The following is a 17,951-nucleotide window of genomic DNA, read 5'->3' on the forward strand; positions in this document are numbered from 1 at the left end:
GCTTTAACTTCCTGACTGATGTCTTGAGATGTTGCTTCAATATATCCACATCATTTTACTTCTTCATGATGCTGTCTATTTTGTGAAGTGCACCAAAATAGACAGCAGTAGTAGGTAGTAGTAGTAGTAGGTCCCCTCCTGCAGCAATGCACCCCCACAACATGATGCTGCCACCCCGGTGCTTCATGGTTGGGATGGTGTTCTTCAGCTTGCAAGCCTCCCCCTTTTTCAGTTCTATTTTTGTTTCATCAGACCAGAGGACATGTCTCCAAAAAGTACGATCTTTGTCCCCATGTGCAGTTGCAAACCGTAGTCTGGCTTTTTTATGGCGGTTTGGAAACAGTGGCTTCTTCCTTGCTGAGCGGCCTCTCAGGATACTTTTGTACCTGTTTCCTCCAGCATCTTCATCGTCCTTTGCTGTTGTTCTTGGATTGATTTGCACTTTTCGCACAAAAGTATGTTCATCTCTAGGAGACGGTATGACGGCTGCATGGTCCCATGGTGTTTATACTTGCATGCTATTGTTTGTACAGATGGAAGTGGTACCTTCAGGCGTTTGGAAATTGCTCCCAAGGATCAACCAGTCTTGTGGAGGTCTGCAATTTTTTTCTGAGGTCTTTTGATTTTCCCATGATGTCAAGCAAAGAGGCACTTAGTTTGAAGGTAGGCCTTTAAATACATCCAAAGGTACACCTCCAATTGACTCAAATTATGTCAACTAGCCTATCAGAAGCTTCTAAAGCCATGACATCGTTTTATGGAATTTCCCAAGCTGTTTAAAGGCACAGTCAACTTAGTGTATGTTAACTTCTGACCAACTGAAATTGTGATACAGTGAATTGAAATAATCTGTTCCACAGGGGGCTGCGGATTGGAAAACGGCTCATAATAATTGCCAGAACGGTGCAAATGGCTCAACCACATGGAAACTGTGTATTTGATACCATTCCACTTATTCCGCTCCAGCCATTACCACTAGCCCAACCTCCCCAATTAAGGTGCCACCAACCTCCTGTGGTGGGTTCACAATTTTACCTTTTCTGAGATCTCTGGTAAGCAATGAGGAAAGGCGCTAACCTAATCCTAATTCCGGGGGCAACAATGGTAACTAGCTATAACTAGTACACACGTGTCCTTCGCCCCTGCCTGTTTGGCAGTGTTTTCCCACAGCTCTGTTAATGACGGCAAGGGCAGGTGTTCGGCAGGTGGGAGCGAAGGACACTGTGTGCTAGCTTAGTCAGCTAGTCCTAAATAGGACTCCGGTACACGACATGTGGGGGCGACACCATGTGCTGGTTCGCTAACTAGTAAGATAGCATACTGTGTCGCAAGTACACAGTGTCGCCCCCGCCTGCGGTGTACCAGAGTAGTTAGCAGTAGGCGGGGACAACATTGGTAGACAGTGTCCTTTGCCCCCACCTGTCGGGCACGGTTTTCTCCGGTACACAGCAGGCGGGGGTTACACAATCTGCTAGCTAACTAGCAAGCAAGCACATGGTGTCGCAAACTAGTGTAACAGTGTTGCCTCCGTGCCTCTCCTCGCTCCAACCTGGGCTCGAACCAGGGACCCTCTGCAGACATCAACAACTGACACCCTCGAAGCATCGTTACCTATCGCTCCACAAAAGCCGCGGCCCTCGCAGACCAAGGGAAATTACTACTTCAAAGTCTCAGAGCGAGTGACGTCATCGATTTTGAAACTCTATTAGCGTGCACCCCGCTACCCATTTGACACCGGTTACACTAGCTAGTTAGCTAGCACATGGTCTCACTCCAGCCTCCCGCGTGCTGTACTAACTGGAAACGGGGCAACCGGTAGACAGTGTCCTCTTGACCCTGCCTGTCGGGCACTGTTTTCCTGCAGTTCTGTTAACGACGGTGAGGGCAGGCGTGAGTGAAGGACACTCGGATAATACTTTTATTTCCCTTTTGACCCACATTCAACATGTCACACAAGCATGAAGATGTTATGCTTGAGGGGGGACGTTGATGTAGGAACCAATGGGGTGCTCGAGGGGGGTTGTTCATGAAGGAACCAATGGGATGCTCGAGGGGGTTGGGGGTGGGGCAGTCCTGCAGATGCAAGAATGCCCACATGCAGGAACGTCTCTAATTGCGGGCTGCAGTTTACACATTTGTCCTTCTTCCCTCTCTGACTGTAGGCTACTTCCCTCATTGCATGGTGTGATCATATCATATATCTAGTAAATTGATAGGGGAAGACTAGTGAGTGTACAACATAACCTCCGCTTCATGGGCTATAAGGATTATTTATCAAACAAATGTATCATTTGATTATACATTTCATCCAGAAGCCAGCTGACACCGAACATATCCTTGTAAATGAATTTCTGTTGTAGATATAATAGATAGCTTAGATACATGCATCTATTGAAATGTGTTTCATGCTCACATCCAAGTTTTCATCGGGGTAGATCAAATATACTATTATTACCCCAAATTGCCTTCCTCGAGCGAGCAAGAGAATGTAGGCAAATTTTATCGAATGGAAAAGTATTCTTAGCGATGACGTGCAGGAGCTTGCAGGGATTTACTAATTAGCATTTCTGAATCTGAGAGGAAATGGAGCCGAATATATTGATAAGTCACCTTGTCCGAGAGAGATTTACATGGTTATCAAAACATCATGCCAGTGTAAGCCTACAGGAAACACAGCCCTTATTTGAAGTGTTTCTAAAATTCCCTATGGCAAAAATGAATGGTGGAAAAACCATGTCCCTGTTTGGCTGCTAGGGTTTATGGGTATTATGACACCTCCACCGTGGGGCTCTATTGCGCTCTATATATTCCAAAATTCAAAATACAAAAATACATCAGCAACATAATTTAGGAGATCAAGGTTGTGAGCACACTGTTTCTGATCAGATCGACAATTATCTTATAATGTATTTGTGTGGCTATGATGCCATCTTTAGAGCACAGGATTTTCTGCTTGGTTTCCAGAGCATTGAAAGAGAGATAAATAGGCTACTACCGAGGTCTGATGATGCTTCTGACAATATAGTAGGCTAAAAGGCGTGTTGTGGTGTGCAAAATTCTGATGTAGGCTATTTTGAAAACTGCCGGTGTGTTGTGTTTTATGAGCAGCCCCCTCCTGCATGTGCAGTTGCATCAACCTGTGGCTTTTTCCTCTTTGATGGGCAGCGATCTCAGAAAAGGTAAAATTGTGAACCTGCGACCCAAAATGTATCATATAAAATGTATATGCCATATCTCACAATCGATTGGACTTATCCAATTTAGTATTTTTGTTGTGACAGAGCGTTTATATTTTTCGTAGATTTGCGAAGATATATCTAGTAGTGCAGTGAGTGGCGGGCTTATTAACCCTGCGACGACCTGGTCTCAGAGCATTTCGTATTATTCTGTACGTAATTCCGAGAAACCCAATTTAGTATGATATGTTACGTTTGGTATGGTTACATAAAACAGATGATTACTTATGTCAACAACGATGGGAGGGTGGTTGGTCAGTGTGGATAAACGTCCAGCAAACCCAAAGTTTTTGTTTTGGTGTTGTGGAGCTGCGTGCACAGTGATGAGGTCATCAGTCAGCAACGAGGAAATGTCACCATGAAATTGCTCAGAGAACAGGTTACATCCATCTGCCCAGGGATGACTTCAGTATTGTCACCATGTGACGTGACAACAGCTACATCTCATTGTGTGTGTGTGTGATGTCATATTGCTGGGTTTACCTTTAAAGCGGGAATCCTTAATGGCTGAAACTGCCACGTCAGTTTGGGATATCACAACAACAAAGTTACTGCAAACAACAAAGACTGTTTTTTTTTTCTCTCTCGAACATCATTGCATATGCAATAGAACAGCAGAACGTGTACTACAGTGGAGGCTGGCGGGAGAAGCTATAGGAGGACGGGCTCATTGTAATGTCTAGAACTGAATACATTTTTACCATATCAAACATATGAAATCATGTGTTTGACTCCATTCCACATGGACATAAATTCTTTCTTTAAAGCCCACACTGTCATTTGAGATTCAGGCTACTGTCTGCTGCTATGCATTTGAGTGTTCATCATTTCTCACTAATCCAATAACATACGGCTAAATGGATGGTTTTGACAGTGCAGTCCAGTGTGTGACTGTTCTGTACTGGGTTTGTGATCCCCAGATGATCGCCAGAGGGAAGAATGCCTCGGACCTCTTCCCAGCAGTGGTGAAGAATGTGGCCTGCAAGAACATCGAGGTAAGTCTTGGATATCCCACATATACTGTTGCATGAAGTTGAGGTCACATATACATTTATTTTTCAGGGAGGTACTGGCTGGCCCGAGCGTTACTTTTTTAGATCTTTGAGCCGTGCATAGGCCTATATATGAAACAGTTAATACCTTAATTGGAGAAATTGCCCATTATTTTCATTTTGTAAACTATCTCAAGCAGACAATGAAGCAAACAATATAGAGGCACAAGAGTAGTTGAAGGCTTGGTAATGTTTAGGTTGTCTTGCATCCAGACTGAATATTGCTCTGTTTCATGTGAAACAAGGTGTGGATGCGAGGCAAATATTAAGGTGATGGTTTTGCTTATAGACTGCCTATGAATGCCAGTGACTGGCAAGCATAGTAGATTGGTAAATGGCAGGTTTTGGGTAATATATCCAATGGTGTGTTGTACCGTCATGTCTCAAGTTCCCCCCCTCTCTCCTCTTCCCCGATCTCTTCACTATCTCAGGTGAAGAAGCTGGTCTATGTGTACCTGGTGCGCTATGCTGAGGAGCAGCAGGATCTGGCTCTGCTCTCCATTTCAACCTTTCAGAGAGGCCTGAAGGTCAGTCACCTTGCCCATCACCACAGATCTAGCATTAGATATCCTACCCCTGATCCTAACCTTAACCATTGGAGGGAGACAAAGATATCTGACCCTGGACCTGTGGTCAGCAGCAACTTCTATCTACTCTGGAGTAAAGGGTGTCCATTGAGTTGGGAACACGTGACATGATCCGATGGTGGTGTTATGACAAGACAAAAAGAGTTCAATTATCAAAGTCGTAAGATCATTATTTCTTTCTTCAGACACAGACACATACACAGCAGGAGCAGGGGATTCCTCTCCAGCCATTTTACAATAACCATCTGTTTCACCTGCTCTCCTACTGAAGCTGAGAGGAGATTCCAGAGGAGGTTAATAAATAAATAGCTAGGTCTCATCTCTCTCTCCCCTTTCCATTTCCTGTGTTCACCTCTTTTTTTTCTTTCCCTTCCACTCGCTCTCTCTCTCACAGATTAATAGCCAATCGATAGTTAATTCTGAGATTAGAGATCTCGTTTTTTTGTCACTCTATCCTCGCTGCCACACAAGGTCCAACTTGGTCCAAAAAGCTGGAAGGTTGATACATGTAGCATATCAGTAGGTTTCTCTATGATTGATGGTCATGGTGGGTTTTTTTGTTTTGTTTTTTTGTTTGTTGTTGTTGAATTTTTACCCCCCTTTTCTCCCCAATTTCGTGGTATCCAATTGTTAGTAGCTACTATCTTGTCTCATCGCTACAACTCCCGTACGGGCTCGGGAGAGACGAAGGATGAAAGTCATAAGTCCTCCGATACACAACTCAAGTAGCTACTATCTTGTCTCATCGCTACAACTCCCGTACGGGCTCGGGAGAGACGAAGGATGAAAGTCATAAGTCCTCCGATACACAACTCAAGTAGCTACTATCTTGTCTCATCGCTACAACTCCCGTACGGGCTCGGGAGAGACGAAGGATGAAAGTCATAAGTCCTCCGATACACAACTCAACCAAGCCGCACTGCTTCTTAACACAGCGCGCATCCAACCCGGAAGCCAGCCGCACCAATGTGTCGGAGGAAACACCGTGCACCTGGCAACCTTGGTTAGCGTGCACTGCGCCCGGCCCGCCACAGGAGTCGCTGGTGCGCGATGAGACAAGGATATCCCTACCGGCCAAACCCTCCCTAACCCGGACGACGCTATGCCAATTGTGCGTCGCCCCACTCACCTCCCGGTCATGGCTGGTTACGACAGAGCCTGGGCGTGAAATTCTGGTGGCACAGCTGGCGCTGCAGTACAGCACCCTTAACCACTGCGCCACCCGGGAGGCCGGTCATGGTGTTTTTGACACTTCACTGAATTCACACTGGACCTACAGAGCCTCCCAGCAGTAAATAATAGCCATGTGTATAATAAAGGAAGTAATTGAATTAATTGAGTCATTCAATGATCTCTTAACATTTCTCTCTCTCTCTCTCTCTCTCTCTCTCTGTCTCTCTCTCTCTCTCTCTCTCTGTCTCGCTCTCTCTCTCTCTCTGTCTCGCTCTCTCTCTCTCTCTCTGTCTCGCTCTCCCTCTCTCTCTGTCTCTCTCTCTCTCTCTCTCTCTCTCTGTCTCTCTCTCTGTCTCTCTCTCTCTCTGTCTCCCTCTCTGTCTCTGTCTCTGTCTCCCTCTCTCTGTTTCTCGCTGTCTCTCTCTCTGTCTGTCTTTCTAGGACCCTAACCAGTTGATCCGGGCCAGTGCTCTGCGTGTGCTCTCCAGCATCAGAGTCACCATTATTGTCCCTATCATGATGCTGGCCATCAAAGAGGCTGCCTCCGACATGTCCCCCTATGTGAGGAAGACGGCAGCTCACGCCATCCCCAAACTCTACAGGTATAACATGGAGGGGGGGGATGTCTGTACGAAAGAGATATAGACAGAAAGAGAGAGATAGAATCCAGCTCCTTAACTTCCTGACACATGTCTGTTGTCTCCTCTCAGCTTGGACCCAGAACAGAAGGACTGTCTGATTGAGGTCATTGAGAAGCTCCTTGCTGATAAAACCACAGTAGGTTAAATATTTCCCGTTAGCCAACTCTGTATGCTCTTTACAAGGGAAACTATGACTGAAAACTTGAGCTCAGTTAAACCCATATTCTGCTTTAGCCTATTGGTGGCATTACAGGCTTGCGTGAATGGTACCATATCAGGTTGTGTTAAGTGTGAAAATGATACTGATGTGCCAATTTTCATGCCTCTGCCAAAGTCAACATATGGCCATTTTTTGAGCTTAAGGTATCTACAGGACTTAGATAATTTATCTCCCTCTGACTGTGCCTGCAGCTAGTGGCAGGTAGTGTTGTCATGGCCTTTGAGGAGGTGTGTCCTGAGCGCATAGACCTGATCCATAAGAACTACCGTAAACTGTGTAACCTGCTAATCGACGTGGAGGAGTGGGGTCAGGTGGTCATCATCAACATGCTCACTCGCTACGCCCGGACGCAGTTCCTCAACCCCAACATGAACGTGAGTATTGCAGGTCCCCACATACTGTGTCTTCGTGGTTGTGTGTTTGTTTGTGTGTGGGTGTACAGTTTGTGTGTGGGTGTGCGTGTGTGTGTGTCTGTGTTACTCCACTCATCCCTCCCTCTCTCTATAGGAATCCCTGTTGGAGGAGGGTGGTGGAGAGAAGGCCTTCTATGGCTCTGATAATGATGATGACACCGATGATGAGGAAGACAAAGAGGAGAAGGAGAAGAAGAAGACTGAGGTGACTGCCATTGTCAAGAGGAAGCCTTACGTCATGGACCCAGACCACCGGCTACTGCTGAGGAATACCAAGCCCCTACTGCAGAGTCGAAACGCAGCAGTGAGTATAATACAACTATTACTACTGCTACGACTTCTACTACTACCAGTACTACTACTACTACTATTCTAATGATTATTTCTCTCTTCTTCCTTCTCTCTTCTCTCTAGGTGGTGATGGCTGTGGCTCAGCTATATTTCCACCTGGCACCCAAAGCGGAGGTAGGCGTCATTGCCAAGGCTCTGGTGCGCCTCATGAGGAGTCACAGGTCAGTGTCGCCTTTCTTTCCCATTGTCTTCCCAGAGATGGAGTCATTGTAACCGACGTGTTGCCATGAACTCTCTATACTCAGTACAGCGTCGTCCTGCTATATGACGTGAGACAGTGCTCTCTTTCCATTAGAGAAACTCAACACCCTGTTCTAAATTTGTTAGAGAATTCTCTTATCTACTACATTGTCATAACTTCTATGGTTATATTAGTGTCATTCATTTACATAGGTAGGGTTTTAATTTGACCAGTTTCTCACAGCAGCGAAATAATCCTGCAGCAACAGGGAATGGGAATTATTATGTGGATAATAATTAATGGACATTTTTGTAGGGGTTAATCCATTTTTCATTAGAGCAAATCAAGTCTGATATTTTAGAGGAAATTACTAACTTTAGAAGCCTTGTTAAACCTTAAATAAACTACGAGTTTGTATTTCACACAACAGGGTGATCAAATTAAGATCCCACACCTGTGAATTAGACTTTTTATATTGTTTGAATATTATTAATATATCTCTAATCTAGAGTCCACATGAATGGGGCCATAGACAAGAACAGGCACAAACAGTAAACAATGTCACAAAAAGCAAGGAAATTGTTGTCTCTCATCCTGGCTGTCTAGCACCTGCTCTTTAGTTTATTTCTGGTGTTGTGGAGCTGCGTGCACAGTGATGAGGTCATCAGTCAGCAACGAGGAAATGTCACCATGAAATTGCTCAGAGAACAGGTTCAATCCATCTGCCCAGGGATGACTTCAGTATTGTCACCATGTGACGTGACAACAGCTACATTTCATTGTGTGTGTGTGTGTATGTGTATGTGTATGTGTGTGTGTGTGTGTGTGTGTGTGTGTGTGTGTGTGTGTGTGGAGAGGCAGCTGCATGTAATTAATTATATTAATGTTCTCTCTCGCTCCCCCCCCCCCCCCCTTTCTATCCCCATGTAGTGAAGTGCAATATGTCGTCCTTCAGAATGTGGCAACAATGTCCATCAAGAGAAGGGTGAGTCATAGCTTCAACAATATCTCCAAAGGGTGCAAAATGGGTATTGAATGGTCAAATTGATTCCAAATTGTTTAGGGGCTGATTGTTTGGAACCGAGGAGGTACTGCATGGGGTCTGCAGCACGATCTAAAATTGTACATGTTATTTGTCTCTGTGTTTCCCAGGGGATGTTTGAGCCCTATCTGAAGAGTTTCTACATCCGCTCCACAGACCCAACCCAGATTAAAGTCCTCAAGGTGACCAAACACTTCTCACACTGACATGCTTTCCTTTCGTGTTACAGTATGCTGCAACACGTTGACATTTCAGAACTTTAATTATAGTCTTGATTGTTTTGTCAGCTGGAGGTTTTGACCAATTTGGCCAACGAGACAAATATATCCACCATCCTGAGAGAATTTCAGGTATAGTAAAAATGGTTAAGACTTCTGGTTAGCTTGACTGCCATTTGTGATAAGGATGATCATTTGTTTTGCTTTCCTGTGTGTTTGGATGCATTTGTCGCTAGGGGTACATGGCGGTACAGTACACGTCTGCCTACAGTGGGTTAACTTCCTTCCATGTTTTCTCTCTGGCAGACGTACATTAAAAGCAATGATAAGGACTTTGTGGCAGCAACCATCCAGGCCATCGGCCGCTGTGCCACCAACATTGGGGAGGTGAGGGACACCTGTCTCAACGGCCTGGTGCAGCTGCTCTCCAACCGCGATGGTGAGTAGACGTCTTCCCGTTCCGACACGCGTGACATTTTTTGCATTATCATTGAGACTTCTTTTATACCCATCCATAGTTTGGCAATAGTCCAGATGCAAGTCTATTCATGCAACGCAGCCCTCAGGGCCACGCCGCACCACTAGGTCCATACATAGCTGCCACCGTTAATGAACAGCGAGAGTATGCAAGATGTCAGTTAACAGTTCAAAAGGAAAAGAGCACAAAAAAATACGTGAAAAACGGTCTTAATAATTCGGCATTCATCCCCGTGATTTTATTTCTTCTCTTTTTCTTCTTCAACACTGTTATATACTCATTTCAACCAAATATTTATGATTGTAATTTTTCGTAGTCTCAGAGAAAAGGTCAGTCTCTCCATCACCAAGATCTCATGTATCACATCTGTCCAATCATCGACCACGGGCGCCTCTGGTTGTAACCATTTTTTTTTTGTTGGGACTTTCTTACTTGCTACTAGAAGTATCCCAATCAAGTGTTTGCCTAAAGCGTCGCTGAGATCAAATGTAAATGCACCCTAAATACAGGACCTCCCCTCTGAATGGGACATCAACACTAAATACGGCTTCCATTCCTTTATGGACATCCTGCCAGTATGGAACAAGCTTCGGGCATCCCCAAAATATGTGGTAATGGTTTGCTTCAGTAGGCCCTCATAATCTCCAACACTCCATTCCATTACCCTGAGTGTTAAAGAACGGTATCATATTTTCCCATCCAAATTCCCCACGAGTCAAATAGCTTGTTGACTTCCATTGTAATTGGCATAGGGTTTCCCACTCATCCACAGAAATGACCATGTTAGCCTCCCTTTCTCATTTCTCCTTTTATATACACTGTATAGTGTGTTTTCAGATTTGTACTTTAAGAAGTCATTGTATAGTCTGGAGATAGTTTTGATGCATGTTTCTGATTTATAAGCAGATATTAATATTTGAATATGGCATGTTCTATAGTCTCAGAGTCCTCCACCTTTTATGATTTCATCAAATCGGTGACATATTTTGAGATATTAATGGAAATCTTCACGTTCTAATCCTTGGCTCTCTCTCAATACTTGGAAGCTTTGAAGTGCCCCCTTGTGTACTAAATTACAGTAGACTGAGAGGCCTCTTGTTGCCCATCCTTTAAACTGGTTATCTCATATATCTTCTCTCCTCCCACCATATCCATCACTTTAATGTTGTAATTCTGTCTAATCCATTGACTCGGGGGTTCTATAAATAGGGCGAAGAGGAGGGGCGAGGCCAGGCATCCCTGTGTCAAACCCTGTTCTTATACAAACTGGTTTGAGAGGTCACCATTGATTTTAATTATTGCTAATGGTCTATCATATAATGCCTGAAAGGATTTAATAATGTCCTAACTGAATAGATATAGGCTCATCTGACAAGATCAAAAGCCTTCTCAGCATCCAGGCCCAATGCAATGGCTTCTACCTTATTCTTTTGGAAATGTATCATCATTTGTAATGTTCGTGTAATATTGTACTGAGTGTGTCTGTCGGATACAGCCTGTCTGGTCTAAGTGAATGAGCTCTGGTAAGATATTTTCAATTTTTCTAGTTAGAATAGATGTGTATAGTTTTAATGCAAATTTAGGACCGAGATCCACGAGGGGATCTCACCTTTCTGAAATGCCCAGTTACAGGCTGCAAGTACACTTGGGATAATCTATTCTCTAAATGATTTCTACCATTCAGAGGTGAAACCGTTCGTACCCAAGGATTTGTTTGCTTTGGTACCAGTAATAGCTGTATTTAATTCCTCTGTGGTCATTTCTGAGCTTAACATCTCATTCTGTTCTTCAATGATGGTGGGTACTGTAAGATCAGTGAGTAAGAAAATGGGTCTATTTGTAAGTCATTGTCAAAGTGTGATTGGGAGTGTAGGTTTCTGTACAGTATTTCAAAGCTCTCTTGTATCCCTTCTACTTTATGTTGAATTATTTTGGTTTGGGGGTTCCTTATCTTGTAGACAGTTATATCTGCTTCCCCCATAAGGAAATTAAGCAAGAATTTTCCCATAAGGACCCTTTAGCTCAGCCCATTATATTTTCCGCAAATTAGACTTTTTGATTCGATTGTTTTTCTTTCTTTATCTCTCTCATTAACCCACGCAACATACATTTGAATAATTGTCAAATGGGGGGGGGGGGGGGGGGGTGCTGAATCATTTGTGGGAGACTGTTGCCCTGTTCTTTTTTCAGTCTATAGTCTAATAGTTTCATAGACTTACTGCCTACTTCATAGTACCTCTGTTGTAGGAATATACTTTTTATTTTCTTCTTGGAAGTACATTTTCTTCCATTTTATTCTTCATCTTTTTAATTTCTTGTTTCAGCTTGTTTTAACTGAGATTGCAGTTTATTAAGTTTCTCTCATCTATTGTTCTTTACACCACACCGTTGTCATTCTGTTCCAAATAGGTTTAAATGTCCAGATTAATTTGTACCTTCATCTGTGGGTAATTCAAAATACTTGAGTTCAACCTCCGGAGAGTCGATCTTGGTCTATTATTGAAACACATGGACATACATTGAGTATACTAAACATTAGGAACACCTTCTTGTCCTCTGGGTGGTAGAAAATTATTGATACACACAGGAAAATGTTGAGCGTGGAAATACCAGCAGCGTTGCAGATCTTGATGCAAACTGGTGCGCCTGGCACCTACTACCCATACCCCGTTCAAAGGCACAGTGCATTCGGAAAGTGTTCAGACCCCTTGACCTTTTCCACATTTTGTTACGTTACAGCCTTATTCTAAAATGGATTAAATTGTTTTTCCCCCTCATCATTCTAACACAATACCCCATAATGACAAAGCAAAAACAGATTTATTTTTTTTTTGCAAATTTATTAAAAATGAAAACGTAAATATAACATTTACGTAAGTATTCAGAACCTTTACTCAGTACTTTGTTGAAGCACCTTTGGCAGCGATTACAGCCTTGAGTCTTCTTGGGTATGACGCTACAATTTGGCACACCTGTATTTGGGGAGTTTCTCCCATTCTTCTCTGCAAATCCTCTCAAGCTCTGTCAGGTTGGATGGGGAGCATCACTGCACAGCTATTTTCAGGTCTCTCAAGAGATGTTTGATCAGGTTCAAGTCCGGACTCTGGCTGGGCCCCTCAAGGACATTCAGAGACTTGTTCCGAAGCCACTCATGTGTTGTCTTGGCTGTGTGCTTAGGGTCGTTGTCCTGTTGGAAGGTGAACCTTCGCCCCCAGTCTGAGAATCGTTAAGGTGCCTTTTGGTGAACTCCAAGCAAGCTGTCATGTGCCTTTTACTGAGGCGTGGCTTTCGTCTGGCCATTCTACCATAAAGGCCTGATTGGTGGAGTGCTGCAGAGATAGTTGTCCATCTGGAAGGTTCTCCCATCTCCACAGAAAACCTTTGGATCTCTGTCAGAGTGACCATCGGGTTCTTGGTCACCTCCCTGACCAAGGCCCTTCTCCCCCGATTGCTCAGTTTGGCCGGGCGCCCAGCTTTAGGAAGAGTCTTCGTGGTTCCAAACTTCTTCCATTTACAAATGATGGAAGACACTGTGTTCTTGTCTTGCAGACATTTTTTGGTACCATTCCCCAGATCTGTGTCTCGACTCAATTCTGTCTCTGAGCTCTATGGACAATTCCTTCGACCTCATGGCTTGGTTGTTGCTCTAACATGCACTGTCAACTGTGGGACCTTATAGAGACAGGTGTGTGCCTTTCCAAATCATGTCCAATCAATTCAATTTACCACAGGTGGACTCCAAGTTGTAGAAACATCTAAATACTTATGTAAACAAGGTATTTTTTTATTGAAAATGTTCCTATATCATATTCCTCAATTATGTGCCTATCTTTACTAAAGGTAAAGATATAGTGAATCCTATTGTAAACTGAAGAAAAGGGGAAGAAAAGCAAGTACAGTCACGGCTGGTAAACATATTTTTTTAAGTATTGATTTTCTTACAAATGGGTTTTGGCTGTGTTGGGGTCATTCCTGTAGAGTCAAGTTTTGGGTTTGAACGTACATTCATGTCGCCTCCACATATCAGGATTCCCTGTGCTTCAGCTGACATCATATCAAACATTTCCTCTCAACGACCCATATGATATAACAAACGTTCAATGAAGGTTGTGAAATATCAGCATGAACATGTGTCGGTTGCAGAGTTAGTAGTGGCCGAGTCGGTGGTGGTGATTAAGAAGCTGCTGCAGATGCAGCCCGAGCAGCACAGTGACATCATCAAGCACATGGCCAAACTCACCGACAACATCCAGGTACGTGGACGTAGGCCTCTGATCTTAACTTTGACCCCATAGTCTAACTACATGAGGTGCTCTTTTTCTTGTCAGAATTAATGTTTTTTTTAAAGCATATTTGTCCCCAAACAGTCCTGCTTGGTTGTGCTGTCAGTTTGTTTTGAGTAAGCAACAAATAGGCACTTTTGTTGAAAAAATGAAATGATAATTGTATTGTGTTACAATTGTATTGTATTATGATTGTATTTCAGGAATTGTAACATATGACCGAGAGCCAGAGCTAGCTCTTCCAGTTTCTCCACTTGACCCAGCCTGTTAGCATGCCCAATGTTCATGCGCTGTCTGCCTACACAGGTGCCCATGGCGCGGGCCAGTATCCTGTGGCTGATCGGGGAGTACTGCGAGCACGTTCCCAAGATCGCTCCGGATGTCCTGAGGAAGATGGCCAAGACCTTCACCAACGAGGAAGACATCGTCAAGCTGCAGATCATCAACCTGGCTGCCAAACTCTACCTGACCAACTCCAAACAGGTGATGCAGTTATAATGCATTTAGGACTTGTGTTGAGCATGTATGACCCCGTTATAATGTGTTATAACCATCTCCTGGCTGACAAACTCTACCTGGCCAACTCCGAACAGGTGCCAGCATCTACACTGAATAAAAATATAAACACAACATGTAAAATGTTGTTCCCATGTTTCATGAGGTGAAATGAAAGATCCTAGAAATGTTCTATACATGTAAAAAGCTTAAATCTCTCAAATGTTGTCCCAAAATTTGTTTACGTCACTGTTAGTGAGCTTTTCTCTTTTGCCAAGATAATCCATCCACCTGACAGGTGTGGCATATCAAGGAGCTGATTAAACAGTATGATCATGACACAGGTGCACCTTGTGCTGGGGACAATAAAAGGCCACTCAAAAATGTGCAGTTTTGTCACACAACACAATACCACAGATGTCTCAAGTTTTGAGGGAGCGTGCAATTGGCATGCTGACTGCAGGAATGTCCAACAGAGCTTTTTGTCAGAGAATTTCATGTTAATTTCTCTACCATAAGCTGCCTCCCACGTCGTTTAAGAGAATTTGGCAGGACGTCCAACCAGCCTCGCAACCGCAGACCACGTGTATGGTGTTGTGTGGGCAAGCGGTTTGCTGATGTCAACATTGAGGGCCCCATGATAGGGTTATGGTATGTGCCAGCATAAGCAACGGAAAACGAACACAATTGCATTTTATCGATGGCAATTGGAATGCACAGAGATATCTTGAGGCCCATTCTCGTGCCATTCAGCTGCTGCCATCACCTCATGTTTCAGCATATGAGAATAAGACAGGCACAGCACTAGGCTATATTTTCCATTTGTCTTTATTCCCCCTTCTATGCCATGGTTCTCTAGGGAACAGCTGGTACAGCAGCTTGTATTTGTAAAGCCTTTACCAAAACACTGAGAAAACAGTGGGTTTAGTATGGCCACGTCCTTTAGCTCCCCAGCTTCGCAGCAGTGTCTTGTATTAAACCCTTTCCCAAGATGGCAGAGAAGCAAGTAATGTTGTTCTCATTTTACTGCACAAGCAGGCTTACTCCCCTTTTGGATAAAAACACTTCCAACTCACCATTAAAGCATATTTTCCATAGGTAGGAAGTGATTTAGACTTTCAGCATGATTCATTATGGTACAGCCAAGGCTCTTGTACAGTCGTTACAATGTCTATGGGACCAATGATCCACTGGTATGATACAGTCATCCCTATGGCACTGTCCACAGTGTTGAAATATATTTCTCTCTGTGTCTCTCTCTCTCTGTGTTTCTAGCACCAAGCTGTCACCTCCCTCCAGTTGAAAGTAACATTCTCTCTCTTTTCCCCTCCTCCCACACTCCATCCTCCCTTGTTCATCTCCTCCATCAGACAAAACTGCTCACTCAGTACGTGCTGAACCTGGCCAAGTACGACCAGAACTATGACATTCGCGACCGGGCACGCTTCATCCGCCAGCTCATCGTGCCCACTGACAAGAGTGGTGCCCTCAGCAAGTATGCCAAGAAGCTGTTCCTGGCCCTTAAGCCTGCGCCCGTCCTCGAATCTCCATTTAAAGGTGTCTTTCATCAGATGGTGTTCTTTTTTACTAGCCTGGTCCCAGATCAGTTTGTGCTCTACTGCCAAAGTCTATGGCGATAATGACCGCAGAGTTGGCAAGATGGCACAACCAGATCTGAGACCAGGGACTCTGAGTCTCTTACTATTTCTGCTTCTGTTTTGTGTTGTCAGACATGAGCCTTTTAAAATAAATTGTAAGTGAACATGGTCCTAACCATAATTCATACCATAGAGGTACAATATAGTAATGTTTTATGTAATTATGTGGATCTTACTGTCTTTTTTTCTCTGTGTTTTCCAGATCGAGACCACTTCCAGCTGGGCTCGTTGTCCCACCTACTGAATGCCAAGGCCGGCGGCTACCAGGTGCTGCCTGACTGGCCCGAGGCCGCCCCAGACCCCTCTGTGCGCAACGTGGAGGTGAAGGAGTCTGTGCGTGCAGTGGAAACAGTAACAGCCAGAGACAGGGGGCCTCTAGGGGCACCCCAAAACCCGAGGGGGGCCCGAGGGGCGCTCCTCTAGTTGGGCAATGCCTTCGAGGGGGCGCAGCACCACCACCAAATTGCAGTAGCACCCAGACACTGACATATAACACTGAGTTCATTAATCATGACCACCTGCCAGTCATTCACTGGTCACTCACTGTTCATTAGCATAACGTCATCCACGTATGCACTACGCACATCCCTATTGTCTCCCATGCATTGCCAGGGGTGCCAGAATGTGTCCTGAAAAGGTTAATTCTGTTTTAGTCAAGTTCAAGGACCCAGATGCTTGAACTGTATGGTTGCCATATTATCTGCCCAGTAAACATGATTACGTAACAGCTAATAACGTAACAGAATGAATCTGAAATTGACTGGGCAACAGGAATGACCTGTCCCCAGTGTGAACTCCGATCAACTGGTAACAGAGTGGAATATTGTTATGCTAATGGCAGCTGAGGCTAGTTAGCTATCACACCTGAGCACACACTAGTGAAATTGGGAAATCCCTGTCAGGTGTCCGCTAGTAAACTCTAGCTGGCCTAGCTGTGGCCTACTTGCCAAGTTTATCCAATACCATGCTTCCCATTAGACCCCTTGCTCCTCTGGCCTCTATAGGGTAACAAACACTCAAACCCTCTTTGGTGATATCTCACCTGCTTGAGCCAATGGCACATGGCATAAGGGGGTGGAAGGGTACCTTCCAGCAATGCAGCTCAGCTTGGAACACACAGAAAAGAGGGAAAACAGGGTCTTGTTCATTTTACAACGGAAAACGCTAATAAGCGTTTATTGGACAACTCCAAGTACTTTTCTTCTGTTTGATGCCTAATGAAAACAACCCAGCAAATGTACTGTTACTAAAACACACCACACAGACTCAAATAACCGCCATGCAGTAATGTCTCACCTAAACACCTCTAATTACCCAAACCACAGAGGCTCCCATTTTTCCACATTATCATTCCATGTGCCATCGGTTCATTTTCAACGATATGTGCCAAAGGCTGACATCAAATCAATATCCTTAAGTCTCGCTCCTTACGTCCAAATCCGCCAACAAAACCCTTTAAAAAAATGTTTTTGTTGCGCTGGAGGAGGGACTTGAATTCTTGATTTGGTTTGCTTGTTCCATTGGTTTATCGTTGCTCCGTGAACTGTTTATGTTTGTTTTAACAATGTATTTTCATTCCCCATGATTCTGCATTAATGTGTCATTCATGACCAAAGCAGATTTCCAGACGAGTTCACATGTGGATTTGTATCTGGTAACTTTTGACCCCATGACCTCTCTCTCTCTGCCCTCGGTCCGCAGATAGAGGAGGTCATAACCAGCAGTGAGGGGCGGATCGGCTTGCTAGGAGACACGCGAGAGGTGCCTCCCGTTTGAGAGTGCAGTGTATTTCTGCTGACTGCCCTACTCTCTCTCTAATTTCTCTGTACCACTCAAACAGGGCACTTCAGTGACTTAAAGAGAGAGTTCCTCCAAATGACTAATTCCAGACACTTGAAGGAGTAGTTTGCCCAAATAACTAGT

The 17,951-nt window shown here is 44.2% G+C and overlaps 1 protein-coding gene across 22 annotated transcripts in view; it reads left to right on the forward strand.

The window, feature by feature from the left end:
• Positions 1 to 17,951, forward strand: part of ap3b2 (adaptor related protein complex 3 subunit beta 2) — a 102,821-nt gene that overhangs the window by 52,939 nt on the left and 31,931 nt on the right. For 12 of the 22 annotated variants that reach the window (XM_021565010.3, XM_021565019.3, XM_090202008.1 and 9 more), the window contains exons 3-17: positions 4,157 to 4,231; positions 4,720 to 4,815; positions 6,490 to 6,650; positions 6,759 to 6,825; positions 7,101 to 7,283; positions 7,417 to 7,626; positions 7,737 to 7,834; positions 8,785 to 8,839; positions 9,007 to 9,078; positions 9,184 to 9,246; positions 9,421 to 9,553; positions 13,736 to 13,845; positions 14,182 to 14,358; positions 15,741 to 15,927; positions 16,231 to 16,361. In XM_021565010.3, the coding sequence (XP_021420685.3) occupies positions 4,157 to 4,231; positions 4,720 to 4,815; positions 6,490 to 6,650; positions 6,759 to 6,825; positions 7,101 to 7,283; positions 7,417 to 7,626; positions 7,737 to 7,834; positions 8,785 to 8,839; positions 9,007 to 9,078; positions 9,184 to 9,246; positions 9,421 to 9,553; positions 13,736 to 13,845; positions 14,182 to 14,358; positions 15,741 to 15,927; positions 16,231 to 16,361 (1,818 nt within the window). The remainder of the gene's footprint in view (positions 1 to 4,156; positions 4,232 to 4,719; positions 4,816 to 6,489; positions 6,651 to 6,758; positions 6,826 to 7,100; positions 7,284 to 7,416; positions 7,627 to 7,736; positions 7,835 to 8,784; positions 8,840 to 9,006; positions 9,079 to 9,183; positions 9,247 to 9,420; positions 9,554 to 13,735; positions 13,846 to 14,181; positions 14,359 to 15,740; positions 15,928 to 16,230; positions 16,362 to 17,951) is intronic. The other 10 variants (XM_021565027.3, XM_090202023.1, XM_090202017.1 and 7 more) reach the window with 1 other exon arrangement.

Source organism: Oncorhynchus mykiss, chromosome 2, assembly GCF_057628025.1.
Source record: "Oncorhynchus mykiss isolate SJ-2025 chromosome 2, ASM5762802v1, whole genome shotgun sequence".
NCBI classification, from domain to species: Eukaryota; Metazoa; Chordata; class Actinopteri; order Salmoniformes; family Salmonidae; genus Oncorhynchus; species Oncorhynchus mykiss.